Source organism: Phacochoerus africanus, chromosome 5, assembly GCF_016906955.1.
Source record: "Phacochoerus africanus isolate WHEZ1 chromosome 5, ROS_Pafr_v1, whole genome shotgun sequence".
NCBI classification, from domain to species: domain Eukaryota; kingdom Metazoa; phylum Chordata; class Mammalia; order Artiodactyla; family Suidae; genus Phacochoerus; species Phacochoerus africanus.
In genome coordinates, this window is record NC_062548.1 from 115,859,083 (window position 1) to 115,882,714 (window position 23,632).

Consider the following 23,632-nt stretch of genomic DNA (forward strand, 5'->3'; position numbering starts at 1 on the left):
AAGATGAATAAAAGAACCAAATAGAAGTTAAATGAAAAATGAAATACCAGAAATGAAAAATTCACTTGATGGGCTTATCAGCAGAGTAGACATTACAGAAGAAAGGATCACTGTACTTGAAGACAGTAAATAGAGATTAAGTTGAATCAGAGAAAAAATTGACTGAACAAACTGCACAAAGCCTCTGTGTTGTGAGACAAGCAGTCTATCATGTATAAATGGAATCTAAGAAGAAAAATGAGTGGGAGAGGCACAAAAAATGTTTGAATAAATAATGGATGAAAATTTTTCAAATTTCATGAAAAATATAAATACATAGATCCAAGAATTTCAGTTGAACCCCCCCAAGCATAATAAACATGATGTAAACCACAGCAAAGCACACTGTAATCGAATTCCTGCAAACTAATTATAAACAGAAACTCTTAAAAGCATCCAGAAGGAAAAATACACATTACATATCAAGGAACAAAGACCAACTGCAGACTTTTTGTCAGGAACAATGCAAGCTGGAAAAAAAGGAAATGAAATCTTTTAAGATACTGGAAAAATAAACTGTCAACATAGAATTCTATCTCCTTCAAATATGATGGGGAAATAAAGACAGAAAAACCATAGCCAAGAAAATTTATCACCTACACTACAAATAAATATTGAAGAAAAGGGAGTTCCCATCATGGCTCAGTGGTTAACGAATCCAACTAGGAACCATGAGGTTGGGCGTTTGATCCCTGGCCTCGCTCAGTGGGTTAAGTATCCGGCGTTGCCCTGAGCTGTGGTGTAGGCTGCAGACGTGGCTTGGATCTGGTGTTGCTGTGGCTCTGGCGGAGGCGAGTGGCTACAGCTCCAATTGGACCCCTAGCCTGGGAACCTCCACATGCCATGGGTGTGGCCCAAGAAGAAGACAGAAAGACAAAAATATATATAGAAAAAAAATTCTTTAGGTGGAACAAAAATGATACTAGACGGAAACTCAGCTCCACCCAAAGTAATGAAGAGCCCCAGAAATATTAAATATATCAGTCAATTCAAAGACTTCATCTTTTAAAAGGCAATTGACAGTTTAAATAAAAATAATAGTGTTGCAAGGGTCACATCATGTAGAAGTAAATTATATGATGATAATAGCCAAAAGGTTAGGGAGGGGAAATGAAAGAATACTACTGTAAATAACATTTGTAAGTAAAGTGGTTTAGTATTGGTTCGGAAATACGCTGAGTTAAAGTGCTTATTGTAAACCCTAGCTCATCACTTTAAAAAAAAAAAAAGAGGTAGAGTTAATAACACATCCGTAGAAAAAAAATGGAATACAATTAATCTAAAAGAAGCTAGAGCAAGAGAAAAGAAAGAAATGAGTATAGTAATGTTGGGTAGCGATATCGCTATGAAGAAAAATGTTGGGAAGCAATGAAGAGAAATGTTGGGAAGCAATGTTCCATGAATGTTTTCATGCATCTCAGTCATCAGCACTTTCTGAAAGACTCTTGGCACCTGGATTAAAGAATGTTGGAAGGGCAAACAAACCATGCACGTTAGAGACCTCTGGAGAGATTTATTAGAGACGTCTTCCTTGGATGCATGTATTTACATCCTAGGGGTCGTAAACCTAGCCACCTCTCCTCCTTTCACCTGAGAGGATTTGTTTACACTGCAGTGTAAAGGTGGATAAGTCCTAGTCTCTCCCCCATCCCACCCCAGAGGGGAGAAGGAGCAGCAGCTATGTCATCGGTCCTGTATAAAACTCCAAGACCTCATTTAAAAGTTTCTCCCACCCTGTCACCTCTTGGGGGATTGGGCCTTGGAGAACTAATGCAATTATGAGTCATTAAAAGGCTGGCTCTGATCCCCAACCAAGTGTTTCTTGTTAGAATCAAGGAATGACTACTTCGCAAAAACTAAATTAGGAAGGGGACACCTCACCTGTAAGGTGGGCTGGGCGGGCCTCTCCAAGGAGGTAGCCCTTGAGCAGAGATGTGAATGAAGTGAGCCGTGTATGATCATAACATGCTCAGCTTTACTACCTCTCCCAGTGCCCCGCATGTCTTCTTACAATAAGCAAAACTTAACTAAAGATGGGTCAAGTGTATGACACTACGAAAGGCTGGCCCCTTCTGGATAGAGTATTGTTTGTTCTATAAACTCAAGAGTGGCTGCATCTTCAGACAAGATGGCTTTTCAGGCAAAAACTTGTTGGCTAGGAAAAGATGAGTTAGAAACCAACATCCGTTAAGAACCATTTCAAGCATAATTCATGTTTCATTTCCTTAAATAACTTATATATAATTTTTTTTTCAGGCAAATTTAGGGTTCGGAACCACCAAGTGAAGTTTTAGTTGTGAGGCTAAGTTCTTTTTACAGAGGTAGGAAGAGTCCCTAGCTTGGTTTGGGAATTCCTCTCACCCAGGTAAATGTGGCATACACAAATGCTGAGAAGAACAGATAGAGTTGAGGAACGCAGGCAGTCGGAATAATACACGAGCAGAATGAATTTTAACTCGGTAATAACTCAAGGTACCGTCCCCTGCTATAGGGGCGTACAGTGTGTCAGAAGCTTGCAGACCGAAGAAGAAAAGAATGGCATTTGAAAAGCCAAAAAAGCAACACCTCCCTTGACTTTTGGCTGGAGCCAGTATCCGTCTGACCTCTTTGGTCCAAAGACGACTCATCTCTGTTTCACCAGGTCATTCCTTCTTTGGTTTGAATCACCTTTGAGAATCTGTAGCAGGCACATCATTGTCAAGAAGTTAAAAGCAATTGATAAGTTGTTCTGATAACACCTGTCAGTGAAAGAACTCAGAGCACAAAACCCAGGCATTTAAGGAGTTGACAAGTATTATTAAACCTGTTTTGCAAGAGAAGAAGGTGGTTCAAAGAGGGAAGAGCTGTCAAAGGTAATACAATCAGTGGGTGGCTCAGGCCTCCTGCCTCGCACAACCAGGTTCTAACCACACGGCCTCTTGTGCTCCGGAAGACTGGGGGGCCAGCTATGAACATTTATCCATGTCTCCTGTCCAGTTTTGTTTTGTTTTTTTTTTTTTTGGGTTTTTTTGGCCACACCCACAGCATGTGGAAGTTCCCAGGCCAGGGCGCAGCTAGAGCTGCAGCAACACGGGATCCTTAACCCACTGTGACGCACCGGAAATCGAACCTACACTGCCACAGAGACAACACCAGATCCTTAAACAGCTGTGCCACAGCGGGAACTCCTGTTGTGGCAGTTTTAGAGCTATGAATTTGTTTTAAATTCAAATATATTTTTTGGACTGATTTTCTCCCTAAATTTACAGTATTTTTAACTTTTAAAAATGGTAGCAAAGGTGTATCTAACCAGAACTGCTTCCTCCGTTCCACTGCTCACCTCCCACCCCCCGGCCCCTTTGAACCCTTTATCTGTCTCTGCCATATTTGGTTTGTTTTTTGGGTTTTTTTTTTTTTTTTGCTTTTTTTTTAGGGCCACCCCACGGCATTTGGAAGTTCCCAGGCTAGGGGTCATATCAGAGCTACAGCTGCCAGCCTATGCCACAGCAACTCGGGATCCCAGTGGCATCTGCAACCTACACTACAGCTCACGGCAATGCCAGATCCTTAACCCACTGATCAAGGCCAGGATCAAACCCACATCCTCACAGACACTAGTCACATTCGTTTCCACTGAGCCACAATGGAAATTCCCACGTTTGGCTTGTATTTGAATTGGGATGGCCCACAGTGATGCTTTCATCCAACAGATGGTGTTTTGCGCAGGTCCTTTGCTGAACCTGACCATAATGTCATGATTTTAATAAAGAAAATTCAATAGGAAAGCCTAATTCAAAGTACATTAGAATCTATAGTTCAGAAATCCATCTGCCTGTTTATAACTAATGTTCTAGTTGCACTCCATTTTACTTTCCACTCTCCAGTTCATTCACTTTTCAGAAACAAATAAATCAGTAATAAACTGTCTTAATCTGGGTTCAGCAGAGAGGAGAGCAATAAGACAAGGCTTAAGTGCACATCCTCTATGCAGGACTGTAACGCAGGGAGTGAGAGCCAGGGAAAGCAAAGCAGGAAAAGCCTGTATCAAAATGCCTGCTCTGCATCCTGCCGGACAATTCAGATGACTCTGAAGTGGTAGCAAGTGGCTTCCCATAAAACACAAAGATAGTCTTGTTGCACATTCTTCCATGCATAAGTATATAAAGTAAAACATGAATTTTTGCTCCCCGCTCCCATCCTTCTCATGGATATTTATTAACATTTCATTTTCTATGCATTTACATAGCATCTGAGAACATAAATGTGTTTTTTTTTTTTGGTTTGTTTTTTTGGTCTTTTTATTTAGGGCCGCACCTGCAACTTATGGAAGTTCCCAGGCTAGGGGTTGAATCAGGAATCAGCTATAGCCACAGCTCACAGCAAATGCCAGCTTAACCCACTGAGCGGGGCCAGGGATCATACCCCCATGTCCTGCTGGATACTAGTTGGGTTCATTCATTACAGCTGAGCCACAACAGGAACTCCCTCGTGTATCTTTTTCCTTTTAAAAAATATGAATCAGGTCCAGCATTTCCTAATCTTACTCCATGACATGTTTTTTGGTCACCCATGTATTGCTTGCATTGCATGTGGTTAGGTTCTATCTCATTGTCAGCCCCCTAATTTCGCCCTGTAGGAGGTACACTGGAAAACACTGATTTAACATTTGTTGACTCAATGCACGAATGAAGGAATGAGAGTATGAGTTCTGGTGACGGTTCTTGCTTACAGGAGAGACATGCTGCCCATATTGGGGATCTGGTGGGCAAGGTCTTGTAAAGCATAGATTGTAATCGCCAGACGTGTGAATAGTCATCCCTGCCTCCACCTTCCCATTTGTCAGTACTTCTGCATCTCTAGAGAAAGAATGGATGCTCTACAGGGGGGACGTGGAAAAGAGATGGAGGGAAGGAAAAATCACTTTCCCTCTATCTTGCCGAGTTCCTGGCTGAGAGCCCTGAACTAAAGGCAGATTAACAAGAGAAAAACAAAAGTTTATTAACGTTTATCCCTCAGGGGTATACATGGGAGAGGACCCATTTTCCAAGGTGACTTAGAATTCAGGATTAAGTAACATCTTCATAGGAAGGGGGAGGGGAGTGGTAGGTCTTTTAAGGGAGAGTAGATGACTTTTAGGAAAGATGAATGGCCCCTTAGAAGAGTAGATGGGAGATATGATAGCCTCTGACCATGTCTGTCTCGATGTGGTCTTAACTTCTAGTCTCCTCTCCTGGGACAAAAGTTGATGAAACTCCCGGAGAGGGGACAGTTGAGTTCTTTTGGGAGGACCTGTCTTTAGGCAGATAAGGGGAGTTCAGAGAAAGCCTCTCCCTGCATTTGCTGTTTTTCGGTTGCCTATAGCTCAAAATAATCAACATATCAAAGCAGCATATTTTGCAGTGGCATGTCCTAAACTCCTACAGCCATACTTTGGGGTAGCATAGGCTGCTTCCCTTGAGAGCAGAGGAGACTCTTAACAAAGATTCATTCAGTCAGAAAATGGGGATAAAATGGTACTTTGGTCCCTGTCCTCACTGCAGGAACAGGCTACAATCGAAGGAGGAAAGAGAAAAGAGTAGGACTGAGATGCAGAAGGAAAAGAAAATAGTAAAATTCCAACGGAGTGAGGAATTTCAGTGATGGCTAAATTAGTACAGTGCTTGTGTTATTATAAGTTGTTTAGAAATGAGTTTAAATCCCAGCCATCTGCTCCCACGTCAAACACATACACGCTGTACCCCCAATTTCACGCCTCCCCCACATAGACGTACATCTCAATAATAGTCTGGTGATATGTTTTTCATGATTTCCCATAATTGATAATAAAAAAACACACTTAATTCAAACCAGTGAATTGTGACCCAAATCTAAGTATAAATATAGTGGAAGTCATAAGTTTCTTTAGTGACAGTCTTACTAATTATTTTGGCCTGTTTTTAGCCACATTGGATATTTTTTCTTTTTAAGGTTGTTATGAATGTTGTTTGTAGCAGCATCAATAAGCCAAGAAATCACATAGTTACTCAATCACACAGATTACTCATTGCCTGTTCATAGCAGAATCCTAAAATGTTTAAGATTTCTGATGCAAATCAAAATCTCATCATTACTTGTCATTGCTAAATTAAATGACAGGATAATAACATTACATTAAAACCATTTTTCTCTTGATTGAGTACCTTTTTCAGAAGTGAACCTTGTAGATGTATATTTTTTTCATCAGTACTATAAACGCATTTAGAATCCAAGATAAAAATAGAATGGAAAAGGGGAGGAGTAGAGTGGGATGTTTTCAAATTATTGACGAGTCTCTTTTGAATCTCAAATAACCATATTTGACAGTGCACTGCTAGGGAAGGGAGTAGTCTTAGCCCAATTTGTTGAGACTTTTAGACCTGGGTAAAGGAGGTTCACAGGTCAAACCTGGTTTTCACTGACATGATCACCTGTTCTTGGCATCAGTTGCACGTCATCCCACTGCAAACAGGCTGTTAGGGACCCGTAGGGGTGAGCATTGTTCTGTTACTCTCATATAATACGATGCTGTTTTCAGGTTGACCTCAGCCTAGGTGGGACATGAGGATGAATTTCTAATCTGCTCAAACAGAGTAGGCTCTCGATAGACCTATCATGAACTTGTCTCTTGACTTTTCTTTCCCGACTAAAGCTTATTCACCTGGGGTGGGGGGGGGTGTGCACACCTGCCATCTCTCCACTGGCTCCAACTGGCCCTTGAGCCACTCTGCGGCCAGCCCACCCGTCCTCATGCCACTGGAGCCCATCTTCTCTACTCACCCCATACCATCCCTCCTTTTCCATTTTAAAGTCTTCTGTTCTTCAAAATTTGTGTTTCCTCGCATCTCTCCCGCCATTAATGTTACAAAAACCACGTCCTGGAGCAAGTCTTGTACTCCCTTTGCCTCGTTTCATACTATCCTCATTAGGCAGTAACATAGCAGTAAAAATCTTCACCTCTTGGAGAAGGCAGTGAATGTACAGTATAGACAGAGATTGGGTATGAGTTGACAACAGCTGAATCTGGATGATGGGTATATGGGAGTATGGGAAGCTTACTATTTCTTCTAGTTCTATATCTTTGGAATTTTCTATAGTAAAAAAAATTAAACTTAACTCTTTAGAATCCATTTTTTAAAAGAGATGCTCTCAGAGTCAAAGCATGAACTAGGCGGCGTACAGGATAGACTAGGACTAAAACCTTAATCCTTCCATCTAAATACCTCACTCCCACCCCACCCCCAAAGAAACAAATACGTTTCTTTACTGCCTGGAACTGCAACTTCTCCTAACGTTATTACATGATTACTAGAATGCTGGCATACTTCCTGCTTCTTGTTAAGTGACCAGATAAACCTGTACAGAAACATACTTTAACGTGGTCCCATTTATTAAGACCCACTGTGAATAAATTTCTGGGCTGGGCATTGGAAAGGTGGAATCTGATGTTACTTCCCTCCAAGAGTTCCCCAGGATGGAAAACAGAGGCACCCATCAACTACCCCGATGCAGTCCAGACACGAAGAACTGTCATCTGAAGTAGAACTACAACAGTATGGGTGTGGGGCCATGGCGGGGAGAGAAATTTTTGTCAAGATGCATTCTCCATAGCGATGCAAACCACTGACTGTTATCTTCAAGGATCATCTTCCCTGCTTCTGCTTGTGGTTCTGGCTGCTAAGGGCAGCGGCTCCATCAGATAACCTTCCCTCTGTCTTCTGAAGAAGTTCAATTGATTGCAGTTACCGATGTGGTTTTTTTTGTTTTGTTTTGTTTTCCCTTCTCCACTTAAATTGTGATAGCCTTACTTCTCGTTTGCCAAAAACTGGAGAAACCATCCATGGACAGAAGTTTTTTATCGGCTTTGGAGGGAAAGGTGCCAACCAGTGTGTCCAGGCTGCCAGGCTCGGAGCCAAGACATCCATGGTGGGCAAGGTAAGCGAAAAGACAGTAGAGAGGGTTCTAGAGGCAAGACCCTGGTTTTAAGATGAGGCTTTTTTAAAAACTATTTTAAAGTGAACAATTCAGTGGGATTTAGTACAACTCAGAGTGTTGCACAACCACCATTTCTGTCTAGTTTCAGAACATTTCCGTCGCTGCAAAGTAAAACTTCTTACCCATTAAGCAGCTTCTCCCCATTCCCCCCTCCCCTCAGCCCCTGGCAACCACCAGGCTGCCTTCTGTCTCTATGGATTTATCTATTCTGGATATTTCCTATAAATGGAATCATATGATATGTGACATTTTGTGTCTGGCTTCTCTCACTTAACATATTGTTTTCAGGGTTCTTCTACCTTATAGCATGTATCCGTACTTTATTCCCTTTGTGGCTGGATAATATTCCACTGTATTTACCAGTTTGTTTTATGCGTTTATCTGCTGAGAGAGGACTGTTTCCACCTTTTGGCTATCGTGAACCGTGCTGCTCCAACAAGTACGTGTACGTGCAGGTTTGAGTATCTGTTTGAGGCTTTGGGAGGTTCTTCAACAGGAGGGGGTCATCTTCCTTGTCCTTTATATGTTTCTACCTCACTGAATCCTCTGGGCCGCAGCAGTCCTCAAATAACTTAATGCTGCATTTCCTGAATTTATTCCCTGCATTTAATGGGTTGATAACTGGAGTGTGGGAAGAGAGGTGAATTAGCCTACTGCAGTGGGTTTCTGTGGTCCAGTTTCTAAACACCAGCATGAATCATCTTGTTTTCAGCAGGTTTCACTCCTGCAGTACAGCTTTTGGAAACTTGGTCGAATAGCTGATGACTTACTCATCTGTAAGTTATTTCTTCTCATGCTATATCTTGGATCAGAAGGAATCTGGGCCTTCATGAGCTACACATAACTGGTGTTTAGGTATAATTCTGTTTTCAGGTATATAAAGAAATAACATGTAAAATACAGTAACCCTATTTCCAGCCATTCTGCATGAAATACCTGAAAATGAAACAAAACTGGCGGCCAAAAGTTCAACTTTTGTGTCTTTAATGAAATTGTAAGGTGCTAGCATTACTGGTATCACAAGAAAGATAATTTGTTTTAGGAAAGAGCCAAGGTCTTCACAGTAGAGAAGAAGAAAAATATGAGAAATTTAAAAGAATGATCTCTCTCCTGTGAGCTGGGTGGATTTTATCAGAATTTCTCTGGAATGTCATCTCCCACTGCATTACAGCACTTCTCTCTCCACAGGAGTCTTTAAATGATGTATAAAGTATACAATTACCACTTCACCTGCTAATGAACTGTACCTTATTTCCAACTGATGATATAATTCTCACTTGGCTACCTGGTCAAAAACATCACATGAAGCACAAGATTCAAATTAAGAAGCTCATTTGCTAAGGTTGAGCTCTTCTTAGATTTAAAATATTAGCAATTAATTATTGGTGACCTAATATGTGCCAAGAATTGTGGGGCTGGGAGAGGGAGCTGATTAAAATGTTAGGGCTGACCCACCCTATACTTGATTAGGAATGAGGGTTTGGGGAGCCATCAGATGGTGCAGGCTTAAAGGGGCTTGGGAAATGGAAGCAGGATGGTGTCATTTCCTGGCTGGGAAACCCTGGGCAGAGAATGAGTAGAGGGATCAGGGTACCAAGGATGGATGCCCTGGGGAGAGGGGAGTTCCCTAGAGCTGAGGATGTGGAAGGTGAGATTGCAGAACCCCCTTCTGGAAGCTTTATCAAAGCTATTCCTGTAGCCATTAAAGTCAAAAACGGATGTCCCCTGGGGCCTTATCCAACTCAAAGATTTTGACAGTGGTTTTATTTTAGGTCTTTTGAAGTTGAGGCAAAGAGAGAAAAACAAAATAGAAGTATTTGAATTGTGAAAGTGAACTTGGGACCTGAATCACAAACCCATAGGAGTGGAATTGAGACGGATAGAAGGCAGAGGGCTGTATTTTGGGACGTGTTCCAGTTAGGAGGATATTCAGTACAGGTGCTGTGTGTTTTCTTCCGGTCTGTGTATGATAGTTTATGGGAGCACCTGAACAATTCTGGAAGTTCTTATCTACTCTGCCCCTGAGTTAGTGGTCTCTTGTTTGGCTCTGCAATGAGATGTAACCTGGGAGTCTGTACAGAGGATATGAACACATGGCCTCAGCCAAAAACTCTATGGGGTTACTTTGCTTAGATGCCCTGGGACCTTTAGATGTGGATTCATTTAGCCTTAAACAAATTGCATCATATTATTAGACTTCTTTAAAAAGAGAAAGAAAATGTCTTTTATAATAGAAGTTGTTATCCGTTAATCATGATTTCATTCAATTAGTATATTTTTATTAAGCAAGTCAGCTAAACTGCCTTAGAGCAGTTTTTTTAAGGTGCCAAATTTCAAGTAGAAACCAAAATCATGAAATTATTCAAAATAAAAATGAGCAGATGGAGCAAAAGAAAAACAGGTAGACAATTTCCTGTGGCTTTCTTAGCAAGATTAACGTGCCTACTACTGCCCGACAACAAGCAAAAATGCAAGCCCTGGCGAAGGCACAGTGTTTGATGGCACACGCACAACATCTTATATTGAGCTAAGGAGAGAGGTTTGTCAGGATATTGTGACAAGGATTTCTTTTTCTTTTTTTTTTTTTTGTCTTTTTGCCATTTTCTTGGGCCTCTCCCACGGCATGTAGAGGTTCCCAAGCTAGGGGTCTAATCGGAGCTATAGCCACCGGCCACAGCCACAGCCACAGCAACACGGGATCCGAGCCACGTCTGCAACCTACACCACAGCTCACAGCAACGCCAGATCCTTAACCCACTGAGCAAGGCCAGGGATTGAACCCGCAACTTCATGGTTCCCAGTCGGACTCGGTAGCCACTGAGCCACGACGGGAACTCCGACAAGGATTATTAAGTAAGAGTCCACCAAGATGCATATGTGAAACATGTAATGAAACATTTCAGGAAGTTAAGAGTTGTGTAGTAGATACTCAACTGAGTCATGGGCCAAGGCCATGGTCCAAGGATAATTGGAGATGATATTTTGAGATTAAAAATTCAGGCAGATATAGAAAATGAAAGTCTTGGCAGGGCAAGCAGCCCGTTAGGACACCTTTCATAGTCTGTTGCTGATTTGTTTAAGTGTTTCCTCCTCCCTTCCATTGAGGCCAAATGCTAGAAAGAAGGATGTTATTTCTAAACAACAAAAATGGGCAGCTCAGGAGGCCCTTGATAAAATAAAGAGCTCAAGATCCCTTGGACCAGCCTGAGCCCGGAGCCCTTGCTTCCATGCAGGTGGAAGGAAGCCACAAGCAGGCATGGACCCTAGAGACCCACAGAGCCGATCAGCAAACCAGGAGGACGTAGAAAGTCTCATGCAAAGAAAGACAAGTAGCAAATGATACCATCTATATGTGGAATCTAAAAAATGATACAAATGAACTTATTTACAAAACAGAAACAGACTCACAGACTCTGAAAACAAACTTACAGTTACCAAAGGGGAAACGTGGCAGGGAGGGATGAATTAGGAGTTTGGGGTTAACATACACACTCTCTATAAAATAGGTAATACCCAACCAACTGTGTAGCAGAGGGAATTTTACCCAGTATTCTGGAGTAACCTCCATGGGAGAAGAATCTGAAAAGAATGGATATGTGTATAACTGAACCACACCACTGTACACATGAAACACAACATTGTAAATCAACTATACTCCCATATGGAAGTACAAATTAAACCTTAAAAAGTACCTGGTCTTTCCTCCTTCAAATCTAAGATAGTCTAAACTCTAATATAAGCAGTCATCTGTTCTCTATTCACATTGGCCAGGTATAAAGTTCTGTGACAGTCAGAGCAGTGCCACTCAAAACCTGGACCTCAGGCCAAGCTCCAAACTGTCACGGGTCAGGACAGTACAGAAACTGAGAGTAAGCAATAAGAACATTTATAGCAATTTTATGAAGTAATTTTATAGCTACAGAATATAGAATGTAATAGTAATAATAAAGTAGGCCTTTATTATTATATGATCCATGCTTTTATGTGTGTGTGTATTTATTTATTTTTGTCTTTTGTCCTTTTAGGGCCGCACCTGCGGCATATGGAGGTTCCCAGGTTAGGGGTCCAATTGGAGCTGTAGCCGCCGGCCTACCCTACAGCCACAGCAACGCAGGATCCGAGCCGCATCTTCAACCTACACCACAGCTCACGGCAATGCCGGGTCCTTAACCCACTGAGCAAGGCCAGGGATCGAACCTGAAACCTCATGGTTCCTAGGCAGATTCGTTTCTGCTGTGCCACGATGGGAACTCCTGATCGATGTTTTTAATTTACTGTTTTTATATTTTACAAAATTATTAGTCCACAATGGATTGAAAATGAAAAAGAAAAAAAGAAAAAAACCAAAACCAAAACAAAACCCTGAGCCTTCACCACAGATAGCTTAAAAATTGGTATATTCGAGGGAATTCCATTGTGGCTCAGGGGTTATGAACCCAACTAGTATCCATGAGGACTCGGGTTCAATCCCTGGCCTCACTCAGTGGGTTAAGGATCTTGTGTTGCCATGAGCTGTGGTGTAGGTCACAGACACAGCTCAGATCCCACGTTGCTGTGGCTCTGGTGTAGGCCAGCACCTGCAGCTCAATTCGACCCATAGCCTGGGAACCTCCATATGCCGCGGTTGTGGCAAAGCAGAAAAAGAGAAAAAAGAAAGAAAGGCAAAGCAGTGTATTCGAGTACCCATCGTCTTAACTGTCATGGTACCCTTCTGAACTAGATTACTGTGGGACAGTCATTACTGATCATGCATTGAGGTTTTAATTTTCAAATATCAAAAATTAGTCACCAGCCTTTTCGAGGTAACATATAATGAAGTGAAATCTGTCTCTTCCTGAACTCTGTGGAAAGATGCCTGGGTAAAACTGGTTGGCTATATTATTGGACATCTTGGTCATGTGCCCAAACACAGGACTCCTACAACCCTCACCGAATGAATATGCTTCACACAGGAAGGGTGGAAGAAATAACTGGATTACCACAAGCCCACCACCACTCTCAGATAAGCAGGCCTGATAATGGTGATTAAACTTTTAACTTCGTATAATAAAGACCATCATCAAGATAAACATCCATCTAGCTAGGATTTAAACAACTAGCCAGGCTAAACAACTCGAATTTTATGCATTTTGCTTTCCTCTTGTGTGATAAAGACACACATGACAAATTATAAAGTTATGGCGTGGGATTTCGTCAAAAAAGCAACTGCTGGCTTTTGTTACATGACAATAAATGCAGCTTAGTCCCCGAAACTTACTGTTCATTACAACCCTCAGGCATTGGAAGGTCACAAAATGTCTTGAATTATGAAGATTAAATTATTTTCAGCTTAGTTTTAGCGTTAATTATATCTTCATGTATTCTGACTTTGACAAGCAGGAACCTGTTTTAATGGATGTGGTAACTTTTTGTTAGCGGAATATTCAATTTCATGGGACTTGGGACGGGTCCTCTGTTCCACTCACCTCAAGTAGACGTTGACGGGAGGAATTACTAGGTGTTTTCTGCCATTCAAGGATCGCAAGCAGCCCGTTCCTCAACCATTTTGAAATAGAGACATTTATCGTGACAACACGAATTGAAGTCACTCCCCTCAGCACTGGTCATGGTCTGGACTGTGGAAGCCGCTGGCTGGCTCCCCCTCCACCACGGAGGGAGGTCAGAGTGAAGGAAGCCCCCAGTTCCCTTAGCTGGAGGAGGTGTTCTTGCTCCTGATGAGCCCGGCCCTTTTGCTTTCCACCGTCCTAACTCATGGAAAAGAGCTGCCTGTCTAATACACCAGCCACTGGCCACATGTGGCTTATTAAGATTTAAAAGGAATCAAAGTAAAAGTTTAAACTGAGCTCCTCCATCACACTGGCTACACTTCAAGGGTCCGCACTGGGCAGCACAGATATACAGCATTTCATTATTGCAGGACGTTCCATCCGAAAGCACTGCCCTAGAGACTCTCGGTAAACAGGGTAGCGGTGGGTCCGGGATTTCCTGAAAAGCACCTGGGATTCCGGAAGTTGCCTGAGCCCATGTGCCAGTGGTTGGCCACAGTTGCTGGGGACCAGGTTTCTTTCAACAACCTGACACAGCCAGCCCACTTGAGACCGTGTGGTTTTCCCAGAACCTCTGCCCAAACGTATTTCACTGCGGCAACAAAGAGACTGTGAGAGTGCCTTCAAGAGGGCTGTTAGAAGCCAAACCTTGTTCACAAGCTTTCTGTAGCCATAACTGCAATAGTCTGGGTGCCTGTAAGTCAGTCCCCTTAAGAAGGATAAGCTAGGCCCGAGGAAAATGAACACAGGCAATGACGATGATCAAATAGAACACCTTGAACGCACAGGGCTTGGTGCGGGAGAAGCATAAGCTAAGCTGGAGTGTCCGATGAACTTTTAGGAAGACTAGACTTTCAGGAAGATTGTTTAGGCAAACGATGTATTCACCTGAGTGTTTAATGATGCGGTGTCCATCAGGAATGCTTGTGGAGTTCTGGAAGTGTAAGGGTTACAGTTCTCTTCCAGAAGAGAGAGCCTTAGGTTAATGCTTGAAAAACAGGTGACGTTTGATGAGGTAGAGGAGCGAGAAGGAGACTTCAGTTCCCCTAAGCAGAAGGCAAGGAAATAGGAATGGACATACTGTACTCAGCGTTTCAAGACAAATGACCGTTTCAACCATGCCTCTACCGACCACGCTGAAAAACAGAAAAATCCAGCTATTTTGCCAGCTATGAATTTCAGAAAGATAGAAGCAAAAGAAGCAAGGGAAAGCAAACCCGGGCCACATCAAAATGAGTCTAGAGTCAGCCAACACAAGCCAAGGACAGCTGTCAGGTTTTTCAGTACCTTGTTGCGGGCGTCGGACCCTGAGGGGCCCCTGCCCCCCAGCAGATTCTGCAGGTGGCAATTCTCCCAGCGCCCTCGGAGCTGACGTACAGCGTGGTGCCAAGCAGGACGCCGCTCTCCCTCTTCCCTTCCTCCACACCGACCGAGCTTTACCGACGCCCTCCCAGCCTTCCCCCTGCAGCCAGTGGAGACCACACATTGTAACCACCTGCGGAGCCCGCCCAGCCCCGCCTACAGAGGGTCCGATCCAAGGGGTCTGGGCGGTGAACCAGGCATTCTCAGGAGATACCAATGTGCAGCCAGGCTGAGAACTCTTGGTTCCTACCCGCCCGAGGGAATTAGTCCCACCCTACAACCTGGCTCAGGTGGAACCATTCACAGAAGACTAAAGGATTTTAACTAGGATAATGGCAGAACTGAAAGTCCAGGGGTCCTGATGCCCGGGCACCACTTTGCTCACAGCCCAGATACGTACATGTCAAGTCTCGCGTTACGTGGGTAGGCAAAATGTGATGAGGAAAATAGTGAAAGCCTCCAGAGATACCCGTGGAGGTTCCTTTCTAACGGGCCTTACTATTCCAGGGGCCTTGCCTTTGTATCGTTCGCTGTGGTTTTCAAAATACTTTCACTCAGCGCTCAGTGACGGGCCGTGAGTGACGCCTTTGCTCGGCGGCTGCTCTTCTGACTTCCGGGGATCCACTTCCAGTTAAGGAGCGGTGGGGGGCTTACATTTGAGGTCAAAGACAACAAAGGAATATCTTCTCTTCTCTCAACTTTTTTTTTTTTTTGGTCTTTTTGCCTTTTCTTGGGCTGCTCCCGCGGCATATGGAGATTCCCAGGCTAGGGGTCCAATCGGAGCTGTAGCCGCCGGCCTACGCCAGAGCCACAGCAACGCGGGATCCGAGCCGCGTCTGCAACCTACACCACAGCTCACGGTAACGCCGGATCCTTAACCCACTGAGCAAGGGCAGGGATCGAACCCGCCACCTCATGGTTTCTAGTCAGATTCACTAACCACTGAGCGGCGATGGGAACTCCCTCTCAACCTTTTTTTTTTTAAAGTAAATCCAGAAAAATAAGTGAGTGTGTAAGAGCTTTGAGGGCAGCGAAATAAAGAAGATGGCATTTAGTATAACATGGCACAAGTCATCTGTGCAACTCTGTAATGCACAAAACACAAAGTAACAAGGTCTTTGTCCTTAGATCGCCAGGTTTCTGTCCATGCTTCCACACAATAAAATCATAATCCTAGATAGAGGTTTGCTCCCAGTTAGCTATGTTGTTCTAATGAAAGGAATGAGATACATGATCACATTAAACAGCATTAGTTACACCACAGCATTACTGGAGCTGTACGGTTTTTACTAGAATAATAATAGTTACACAATCTCATTTTTGAAATAGTTTTAACATAACCACCTACTTGCTTCCACGATCAAGTGCTCTTCTGTTGAAGGTAGGCAGCAACGGGAAGAATTGGAAGCCTCAGGGAGAACCAGATGGGCAGGAAAGTAATTGATAAGAAGGAATCCAAGCAGCAGTAGCCCTGCCCTTCCCCCTAGAGAAGCAGCCTCAGCGGCAGCAGCAGCAGCAATACTCCCATGATGGTGATGGTAGCAGCAAACTGTTATTTCACCCTTAAAGGCTGTAAACGTCCTTTCGCGCATGTTATTTTATTTTATCCTTGCAGCAAGCTGGCTGTGACTTTCCAGATAAGAAAACTGAGGCCTAGAGACGGTTAAAGTGGCTTGCCCCATATCACACAGCTACTGGGAAGGGCCTTCTGACTTCCAAGACACAAATGAAAAAAATATTCCTATTCTTAGGCTTTTTCACTTCTTTTACTTTGCAGTATATCCCTGGGACCAACATGGGAAGTTCATGGAACTAGAGTCGGCTTCTTGTAATCTTCAGCAGTGTTGTTACTTTTCCACTCAGGTTTAACAAGGGAGTATCAAAGGCAAGAGCAAAGGATTTCACTCCACTTCTCACATAGAGTTTAGATGGCCAGCCAACAGATTTGCCAGGAAATCACCATTAGAATAAATCAGGAGCCATAACCATCACCGAGGGATGTAGTCAATCAGGTAATTCTCTGGGCAAGAAGACAGGCAACTACTGCAGCCTCTAAAATACAATAGCAGGGAGTTCCCGTCGTGGCTCAGTGGTTAACGAATCTGACGAGGAACCATGAGGTTGTGGGTTCGATCCCTGCCCTTGCTCAGTGGGTTAAGGATCCGGCGTTGCCGTGAGCTGGGGTGTAGTTTGCAGATGCTGCTCGGATCCCACGTTGCTGTGGCTGTGGCATAGGCTGGCAGCTAAAGCTCTGATTAGACCTCTAGCCTGGGAACTTCCATATGCCATGGGAACGGCCCTAGAAATGGCAAAAAGACAAAAAAAAAAAAATGCAATAGCAGCAAACCTGTGGAAGCAGTGACCCTGAGCCTTAATCCCTCTCTCGCATTTTTTTTTTTTTCCTTTTAGAGCTGCTTGTGTGGCGTATGGAGGTTCCCAGGCTAGGGGTTGAATCAAAGCTGCAGCTGCTGGCCTACACCACAGCCACAGCAACGCCAGATTCAAGCCACATCTTCGACCTACACCACGGCTCACAGTAACCCTGGATCCTTAACCCACTGAGCGAGGCCAGGGATCAAACCCACATCCTCATGGATGCCAGTCGGGCTCATTACTGCTGAACCACAACGGAACTCCCTGAATCCCTTTCTAATTAGGCCTCTGTGCACATGGGATTCCGTCTGGTGTTGGAGGTGCCTCTCTGTGTCTTATTTTCCCTCCAATATTATCAGTTTCTTGAAGGCAAAACTTCTTCCCCTTTAATAATTCTTTCTAATCCTGGCACTTCCTAATGTTTATAATATCACCCCCATTTATCAAGCCTGCCCTTGACATTCACCTTAAACAGATTTTACCTGTGTAAACCTGATAAGAAAGGGGAGAGAAGTCTCTTTGCTCTAATTTGTACTGGGCCGCATGTGCCCAGGGCTGGCCCTTCTTAATCCCTACAAGATTCTTATAAGGATACTTTCCCAAGTATATAACACTTTGATTACCCAGGAGACAGAGTTAAATAATGTTTTAAAACAATTTTTAAGGTGAGAGAACAAAGAATTTGTTTTCTGGCACGAATCTCTGACCTAAGAAACAAGATGCTTTGACACTTACCTGGTAGATAAATGGCCAGACGATTTCTGGAACTGAAGCCTTTAGCAGGTGACCTCCTTCCGCCAGGGGGCTCTCCCCACAGCATTCTTTTGTAGTGGATGCTCTTTGCTGTAGAGATAGAAAGCGTCCTAATAACACATTATGATCTTTTTTGAGATTGTTGCCTAATCAACATTTCCACCAGAAAAGGAGCACAGGAAAAAGTGTTCTTTGAGGAAGAAGGTATCAGAGGTGGCATTTAAATGAGGGATCAGCACTCTACAACCCATGGGGCAAATCTTGGCCACCATGTGTTTTTATAAATAAAGTTTTATTGGAACACAGCCACACCCGTTTGTTTACAGATTGTCTTTGGCGGCTTTCGCACCGCAATAGCAGAGTTGAGTAGTTGCAGAAGAGACCCATCTGGCCTGCAGTGTCTGAAACACTACCTCTTTGGCCCTTTACTGAAAAAAAAAAAAAAAAAAACTTTTCTGACTCTTAGGCAATCCAGGAAACTTCCCAGGAAATGTTATTGTCCCTCATTGAGGTTCTTGGCCAAGTAAACCTCTAGGTTTCTTTCCCTTGATATGTCCCGAGAATGTTTGCTGTGGGAGAGCAGAACCCACCAGGAATGCTCAGGCCTGGCTGGAGACACTACAGAGCGCTCATCTGCAGGACAGAAGAATAGTCAGGAGTGGCAGGCCTGAAAGCCTGCGGGGCCAAACAGGTGACATAATTGCAATAGGCCGGTGAGGGCTCTGGTGACCCAGAGAGCAGGTGTTCACCTTTGAGACAGGTCCAGCTGGGTCATCTTGCAGGAATGTGGGCCTGGTGTTTACCAGGACCTCTGAGTTTTCAGGACTTCCTGGAAATATGGGTTGTTTTTGTGAAGTCTCCTAACATTTAAAAGGTGACAAGGTGATTAAAATTAAAAATAGAAGGAGGAAGGAATCCACACAAACACCTGCAAATGGATGTTTATAGTAGCTTAACTCACACTTGCCAAAACTTGGAAGCAACCAAGATGTCCCTCCGTGAGTGGATGGAGAGAGAAACCGTGGTACATCCATATCATGGAATATCACTCAACATGGAAAAGAAATGAGTTATCAACCCAAGAAAATGAAAAAAAAAAAAACCGTACACCTCAGATGTATATTACTAAGTGCAAGAAATCTACTGTATGATTCCAATTGCATGGCATTCTGGAAAAGACAAAACTGGAGACGGTGCAAAGTTCAGTAGTTTCCTGGGACTGAGGGTAGGGAGGAGTGAACGAGGAGAGCAGGGGGACTTTTAGGGCAGGGCAACTACTCTGAATGAAACTGTAATGGTGGATACATGTCTATACATTTGTCCAGACTCATAGAATGTAGAAGACCAGAGCAAACCCAAATGTAAGCCTCAGAGTTTGGGTGATAAAGATGGATCACTATAGAGTCACTGGTTGTGACAAGTGTGCTACCCTAATCGTTTTGTCTATGCATGGAGGAGGAATGGGTATCCGAAGGAAAAAACTGAAGTATCAGTATCAGAATGGATGCTAGGATACAAAACAAGACAAGGCCACTATACTAAGTTACCCAAGTTAGCTAGGGCTTTTTCAGTCCCCTCCTCTTTGCCCGCCTCCCTCACAGGGTCAGGGAAGAAGATAAGAAGATTCTGAAACAACGAGGCAGGTCATTACAAAGATGCCTTCATTTATAGTGAAGTATAAGCAACTGAGATCCCATCATAAATACTGAGAATTGTTGATGGTGGACCATCTCTGTCTCAGTGAGAATTTCCACATGAACAGATCCGTGAGAGTAAAGCTATAGAACGTGTGACAGTCATTAAAGGTTCCACATTGTAGGTGGGCTATAAATGAAACATTAATATATAATGATTCTTTGGGCTGAAATCAAGTCTAGCATCTTACATTAAGAAGGCTAATTAGTTAATGTTTATAAAGTACAGTGCAGATATGCCCTTTTAAAATGCTAAGTAGTCTAAAGGCTACATTGTAGCATTTTACTAAATGTAAAAGATCTAACATTCATCATTTCTTTGGTACAGGTTGGCAAAGATTCCTTTGGCAATGATTATATAGAAAACTTAAAACAGAATGATATTTCTACAGGTAAAATTTTTTCTTTCTTAAAGTTAGTTTTGATAACTTTCTTCTGGAATCTGGTTACAAGAAAAGTTGAACCTGGAATAGAATTATTAGATCCTCCCCTGGTGGCCAGAGAATTTTTACACACAGCTTTGTCTCATCTTGCTTAAATGTCCTTTGTTAATTCTCTCCCATACACTTCTCCAGATGGGAATAAAATGATAGGAGGTTAACAAACCTTCATCTCGTAGAAATGTTTCAAAAGCAGGGAACCAAAGAAATCAGGTGTTGCCTTCACAAAAGATATTTGAAGAAAAGTCACTGAATGTCATAGCCAGAAATGATCTTCAAAGCCATTGAGGCTGATACCATCATTTCACAAAAGAGAAAACTGAAGGCCAGACTGGGTCTGAATTTGTCCAAGAGCACATAGCTAGCTAGAATGCAGGTCTCTGGCTCCTGTTCAAGGCTCTTTGCTGCTGCCAAAGGCTGCCTGATCGACCTCTCCATTTACACACCAGACCATAATTCTTGATAAGATGCAAAGCTTATGCCGGAGTTCCCGTCGTGGCGCAGTGGCTAACGAATCCGACTGGGAACCATGAGGTTGCGGGTTCGATCCCTGGCCTTGCTCAGTGGGTTGAGGATCCAAGCGTTGCCGTGAGCTGTGGGGTAGGTTGCAGACGCGGCTCAGATCCCACGTTGCTGTGGCTCTGGCGTAGGCTGGTGGCTACAGCTCCAATTCGACCCCTAGCCTGGAACCTCCATATGCCGTGGGTGCGGCCCTAGAAAAGGCAAAAAGACAAAAAAAAAAAGATGCAAAGCTTATGAAAATGAAAATCAAACAAGTTCATTTTACAAGTTTGACTTTTAATCTTTCATCTCAAGTCTGTCATTTCTTTCACCGAAGAAAAGAAATACGGTGGTCTAGAGAAATGCATATGTATACAACTGGGAAGAACTTGAAGGAAGGACTTAGAGCGGGGGTGGTTTGCTGGGTTGCTACTCACGTAGAGAAAAGGCGCAACTAAGTGTGAAGACTTGTATTTTCCTCATTGTATAGGTGATGGGTATAAATTAGCACCAATTACTTCTTTCTTTTTTATCATCCCAGATGGTTAAAGGTTAAAAAGTTTTTCCAACGATTACTGGTGCAGTGAAATTGTTAACAGAGACTATCCTTGCCAGGCTGTACATACGTGATTGTAATTTTTTTTTCTTTTAGAATTTACATATCAGACGGAAGATGCTGCGACAGGAACTGCTTCGATAATTGTCAATAATGAAGGTATGTGTTTCACATGTCGGAGTATCATTTCCAGAAGTGGAGCAGAAGCATCCATTTTCACCCGATCCCCATGGATCTCCTACTAGACCCACCACTCCAAGGCCCAATGTCTGTTCTTTCCAGTCTAAATATATATGTTTCCCTTTGTGCTTCCCAAGTTGATCATTCACATATGAAATTTTTCATCCAATAGTTTTCTCGAAATAATATTTATATCCTGTAGCTTCCCATTACCCTTCATGTGAATCTAGAATTGATATTTTGTCTCTAAAAGCAGCTAAGTAATCATCTGTCATTTCAGTTACACTAGGTAAATAAATGTAAATAGATAGGTGCAAAAAAAAGTTGATGAATCATATTTATAGAATATTTACTGAGCAAATGGCAGCAGCCAATTACTTCTAACTTCTCATTAGTGTTCAATTTTGTCTGCTCTTTAAACACCAATCAAATCTCAAAAGTCTATATATACAACTATGTCTATCACAAGGCCTTGCAATAGTTGAAACATGTCTTTAAAAACAGTAACTTTCCTTTACCCTCAGGTAAAGTTTTCCTAATTTCTGTCAACTATATTAACTCTAAAAACACCTCATAAGATTTTTTTTTAATTAGAATTAATATTCAAAAGGACCAAGCAGGGGAGTTCCCGTCGTGGCTCAGTGGCTAACGAATCTGACTAGGAACCATGAGGTTGCGGGTTCGATCCCTGGCCTCGCTCAGTGGGTTAAGGATCCGGCGTTGCCGTGAGCTGTGGGGTAGGTTGCAGACGCGGCTCAGATCCCGCGTTGCTGTGGCTCTGGTGTAGGCAGGCGGCTACAGCTCCGATTTGACCCCTGGCCTGGGAACCTCCATATGCCGCAAGAGCAGCCCAAGAAATGGCAAAAAAAAAAAAAAAAAAAAAAAGGACCAAGCATTTCATGGAACACCTAGAACAGAAGAACCTAGTGCATTGTGGGCAGTCAGTGTGCCTTGTGTTAAATTAGGATTTGTCACAATGTGGCTTTTATTTAAGGTGAGTTTCACAAAAATCATTTCTCACAGAAGTTATGGACTTTTAAGCTCTACTTTGGTGATCTCAGTTTCAGTATGGACAACAAAAAATATGGATTCCACTTGAAGAGAATAAAGTTTTCATTCTTAGACCGTCTGTGTCCATTACTTTAAGCTACTTCTAAAGTAATTATTGCTGCCAACAGCAGCTCACTCCCTGTCTTAAACCCTTTTTTGGGGGAGTTCCCGCTGTGGTGCAGAGGGTTAAGAATTCAGCTGCAACAGCTTGGATTCCTTCAGAGGTGCAGGTTCGATCCCCAGAAAGTGCAGGGAGATTAAAGAATCAGGTGTTGCTGCAGCTGCAGCTCAGATTCAATCCATATGCCATGGGTGTTACCATGCAAAAAATTTTTTGAAAACACCTTTTTTGGGATATCTTCGAGTTTGATTTCTTCCTTATTTGTGTAACAAAATACCGCATTTCTGATGCCAAGATATAATATTGTGTGCTGTGTGTCTATTATGGTAGACTTTGTCTGGTTTGTAGTATGGTAATGCCCTCAAGAGTATAGACTGTAGGAGTTCCCATTGTGGCGCAGTGGTTAACAAATCCGACTATGAACTATGAGGTTGTGGGTTCGATTCCTGGCCTTGCTCAGTGGATTAAGGATCCGGCGTTGCTGTGAGCTGTGGTGTAGGTCACAGTTGCAGCTCAGATCCCACATTGCTGTGGCTGTGGCGTAGGCCGGTGTCTACAGTTCCAATTCGACCCCTAGCCTGGGAACCTCCATATGCCGTGGGAGAGGCCCTAGAAATGGCAAAAAAAAAAAAAAAAAGTATAGACTGTAGTAGAAGAGCTATCACAAATATCCAGAGAGGCAACAATCAGCTCCTTTAAATGAGGAAATGAGTAGCAATTTTGACAAGCTAAATTCGAGGCATGAGTGAGCTAGTCATATGGCAGTGTCCACCTGACAGCTTCAGTCTTGGCCTTTGTCACTCATCAGCCAAGGCCAGGCCAGAAATGTCTATTCAGGAGTCAGCCACACAAAACAGCAGTTGACTCGAGCAGAGAGAATGAGGTCACTGAAGGAGAAAGGGAAGGAGAGGTGCTGTCTTTCAGGGTGTGGGTACTTTGAGCTTTTCCGGTACCGAGACTGGGTTTACGCTGACCCATCCCCTTGGCCAACAGACACATCTGTGGTAAGATGATAGGCCAGCATGTGT

At 43.1% G+C, this 23,632-nt stretch overlaps 2 protein-coding genes across 5 annotated transcripts in view; one reads left to right on the forward strand and one right to left on the reverse strand.

Moving 5' to 3' along the window:
• Nucleotides 1-23,632, forward strand: part of RBKS (ribokinase) — a 97,989-nt gene that overhangs the window by 23,462 nt on the left and 50,895 nt on the right. For all 4 annotated transcript variants that reach the window (XR_007135176.1, XM_047782381.1, XM_047782379.1 and 1 more), the window contains exons 2-4: nucleotides 7,836-7,968; nucleotides 20,085-20,148; nucleotides 21,350-21,412. Coding sequence is in view for 3 of the 4 variants with exons in the window: in XM_047782381.1 (XP_047638337.1) it covers nucleotides 7,836-7,968; nucleotides 20,085-20,148; nucleotides 21,350-21,412 (260 nt within the window). In the remaining variant the exon portion in view is untranslated. The remainder of the gene's footprint in view (nucleotides 1-7,835; nucleotides 7,969-20,084; nucleotides 20,149-21,349; nucleotides 21,413-23,632) is intronic.
• The window catches only part of MRPL33 (mitochondrial ribosomal protein L33), a 69,221-nt gene continuing 63,659 nt past the window's right edge, over nucleotides 18,071-23,632 (reverse strand). Inside the window, exon 5 of the mRNA XM_047782382.1 lies at nucleotides 18,071-18,152. Within this exon, the coding sequence (XP_047638338.1) occupies nucleotides 18,086-18,152 (67 nt within the window). The 3' untranslated portion in view covers nucleotides 18,071-18,085. The remainder of the gene's footprint in view (nucleotides 18,153-23,632) is intronic.